Here is a 2,569-nt window from a genome sequence, read left to right on the forward strand (position 1 = left end):
ACATCTTTATGGATTTTAGGAAAATAGAATTGTTCCTCAAGAATTCCCCTAGTTTTGTCAATACCAAAATGACCCGTTAAACCCCCATCGTGTGCCTACCTCACAAATAGTTTTGTCCTAGAGCTCATGGGCACACAAAGTCTCTTGCCTTTGAACAAGAAACCATCAAACTTGGAATAGGGAGTAGAAGAACTATCCCTCATCCCCCTTTCCCTCTACCATTTCTCACAATCTTGAAGATTTGAGCAAATTCGGGATCCTTGGGAAACAATGCCTTCAAGCATTGAAAGCCAATCAATTTTGAAGACAAAGTATTTATTAACACATGTTTTCTAGACAAGGCATCGGCCACCACATTTTCCTTTCCCTTTTTCTATTGGATTACATAAGGGAAAGTTTCAAGGAATTCAATCCATTTGGCGTGCCTCTTATTCAACTTTCCTTGGGCCCGAATATGCTTTAGGGACTCATGGTCAGTGCTAATGACGAATTCCTTGGGCCTCAAGTAGTGTTGCCAATTACCCAAAGCCCTAATAAAGGCATACAATTCAGGATCATTAGTGGAATAATTCAAAGTAGCACATTTTAGCTTTTCACTAAAATAAGTAATGGGCTTTTGGTCTTGCATTAAGACGGCTCCAATTCCTACTTTACTAGCATAACATTCCACTTCAAACATTTTATCAAAATCAGGTAATTGCAACAAAGGAGTGGAACTAAGCAAGGATTTTAAAGCCTCGAAAGCTTTGGCTTGTTCCTCTCCCCACTTAAGAGGTTTATCCTTTTAGATTACCTCTGTCAAGGGGGGTGCTATGGTACTAAAACTTTTGACAAAATGCCTATAAAAACTAGCCAACCCATGAAAGCTTCTAACATCGCTTATGGATTTCAGAATTGGCCAATTCTTAATAGCATCAACTTTTGACTCATTAACTTCAATCCCTCTTGAACTCACAACAAAACCCAAGAAGACAACTTCATCAACATAAAATGAACACGTATCAAGATTAGCATAAATTTGTTCCTTCCTAAGCACATCAAACAAACATCTCAAATGCTCAACTTGATCTTGCATGGTCTTGCTATAAATCAAGATATCATCAATATAGACAACCATAAATTTCCCTATAAAGGGTTTCATCACATTATTCATGAGACACATAAAGGTACTAGGAGCATTAGTGAGACCAAATGGCATCACCAACCATTCATATAGACCAAACTTGGTCTTGAATGCAGTTTTCCATTCATCACTAGGGTTCATCCAGATTTGGTGATAACCACTACTAAGATCAATCTTTGAAATCACACAAGAGCCATTCAATTCATCAAGCATATCATCTAACCTAGGGATATGATGATGATACTTTACCATAATCTTGTTAATGGCTAGGCAATCTACACACATGTTCCATGTTCCATCTTTCTTTGGAACCAATAGAACCAGAACGACACATGGACTCATGCTCTCCTTCACATAACCTTTGTTGAGGAGTTCATCAACTTGCCTTTGTAGCTCCTTGGTGTCCTCCGGATTGCTTCAATAAGCCGTCTTGTTTGGCAATTGTGATCCCGACACAAAATCAATTTGGTGTTCAATTCCCCGAAGAGGGGGCAATCCACTTGGAAGCTCCTTTGGGAAGACATCCTCATAATCTTGCAAAAGAAAATAATAGAATTGGGAAGAGAAGAATTACATTGGTTAGTTTGTAGCACATGATCCTTATATGTGATAAGGATCAACGAACTTTCAGACTCAATTTCCTCCCTTATCTCCTTGTAATTAGCCAACAATACTTAGGCCTTTCCTTTCAACTTCCTACTCTCCTCCTCTCCTCCTCTTCTTGGCTCTCAGCCTCCTCATGTTCCTCTTCACACTTCTTCTTCTCCCTCGACTCACTCATCATTTGATATACATCATTGACTTGAGAGGGTGACATAGGGTGAAGAACATACTTATGATCATTCAACACAAGTGAATACTTGTTAGTTCTCCCATCATGTTTGGTTGAACGATCATGTTGCCAAGGCTTCCCGAGTAGCACATGACAAGCTTGCATTGGGACCACATCACATAGAACTTCATCTTGATATTTCCCAATCTTGAATTTGATCATCACTTGTCTATGTACCCTCAATTCTCCACACTCACTCAACTATTGGCGCTTGTAAGATGTATCATGCTTAATGGTAGGAAGTTTGAAGAATTCCACTAACGCAGTACTAGCAACATTTGCACAACTCCCACTATCAATGATTAATGAACACACACTATCCTGGATAAAGCATTTGGAGTGAAATCGATTCTCTCTCTGGCTCGGATCATCCATTGGTTTACTAATCATAACTCACCTCAACACATATAGAGGAACAACACTCTCTCCTTCTATGACACAAAGTTCTGGTTCCTCATCTTCCCATCTTCAAACTCATCCTCTTCTTAAGGATCTTCTTCACATTTACCTACTGGCTCTTTCTCAACACTAAGATATATCTCCCCTCCTTGCATTAGAGCATTTAATCGATTGGGGCACTAACACATTATATGACCCCATCCTCTACATTCTTG

The 2,569-nt window shown here is 39.3% G+C and overlaps 1 protein-coding gene across 1 annotated transcript; it reads right to left on the minus strand.

Moving 5' to 3' along the window:
- Nucleotides 1-1,540: 1,540 nt before the first annotated feature.
- Nucleotides 1,541-2,117, minus strand: LOC125831906 (uncharacterized). The gene is made up of 2 exons (XM_049511030.1): nt 1,817-2,117; nt 1,541-1,656 (listed from the first exon to the last, which is right to left on the minus strand). The coding sequence occupies exons 1-2, from the start codon at nt 2,115-2,117 to the stop codon at nt 1,541-1,543; spliced, it is 417 nt and encodes a 138-aa protein (XP_049366987.1).
- Between the last annotated feature and the right edge of the window lie 452 nt (nt 2,118-2,569).

The sequence above is a fragment of the Solanum verrucosum genome, unplaced genomic scaffold, assembly GCF_900185275.1.
Source record: "Solanum verrucosum unplaced genomic scaffold, falcon-dt-bn FXZP01000185.1, whole genome shotgun sequence".
NCBI lineage: Eukaryota > Viridiplantae > Streptophyta > Magnoliopsida > Solanales > Solanaceae > Solanum > Solanum verrucosum.

Excerpts from the sequence above, each read along its gene's own strand:
- LOC125831906 (XM_049511030.1), bottom strand. The coding sequence starts at position 2,117 with ATGATCAAATTCAAGATTGGGAAATATCAAGATGAAGTTCTATGTGAT. Across the intron at positions 1,657-1,816 it reads GGAGAGGAGGAGAGTAGGAA|ATTATGAGGATGTCTTCCCA; the intron begins GTTGAAAGGAAA and ends TTCTTTTGCAAG.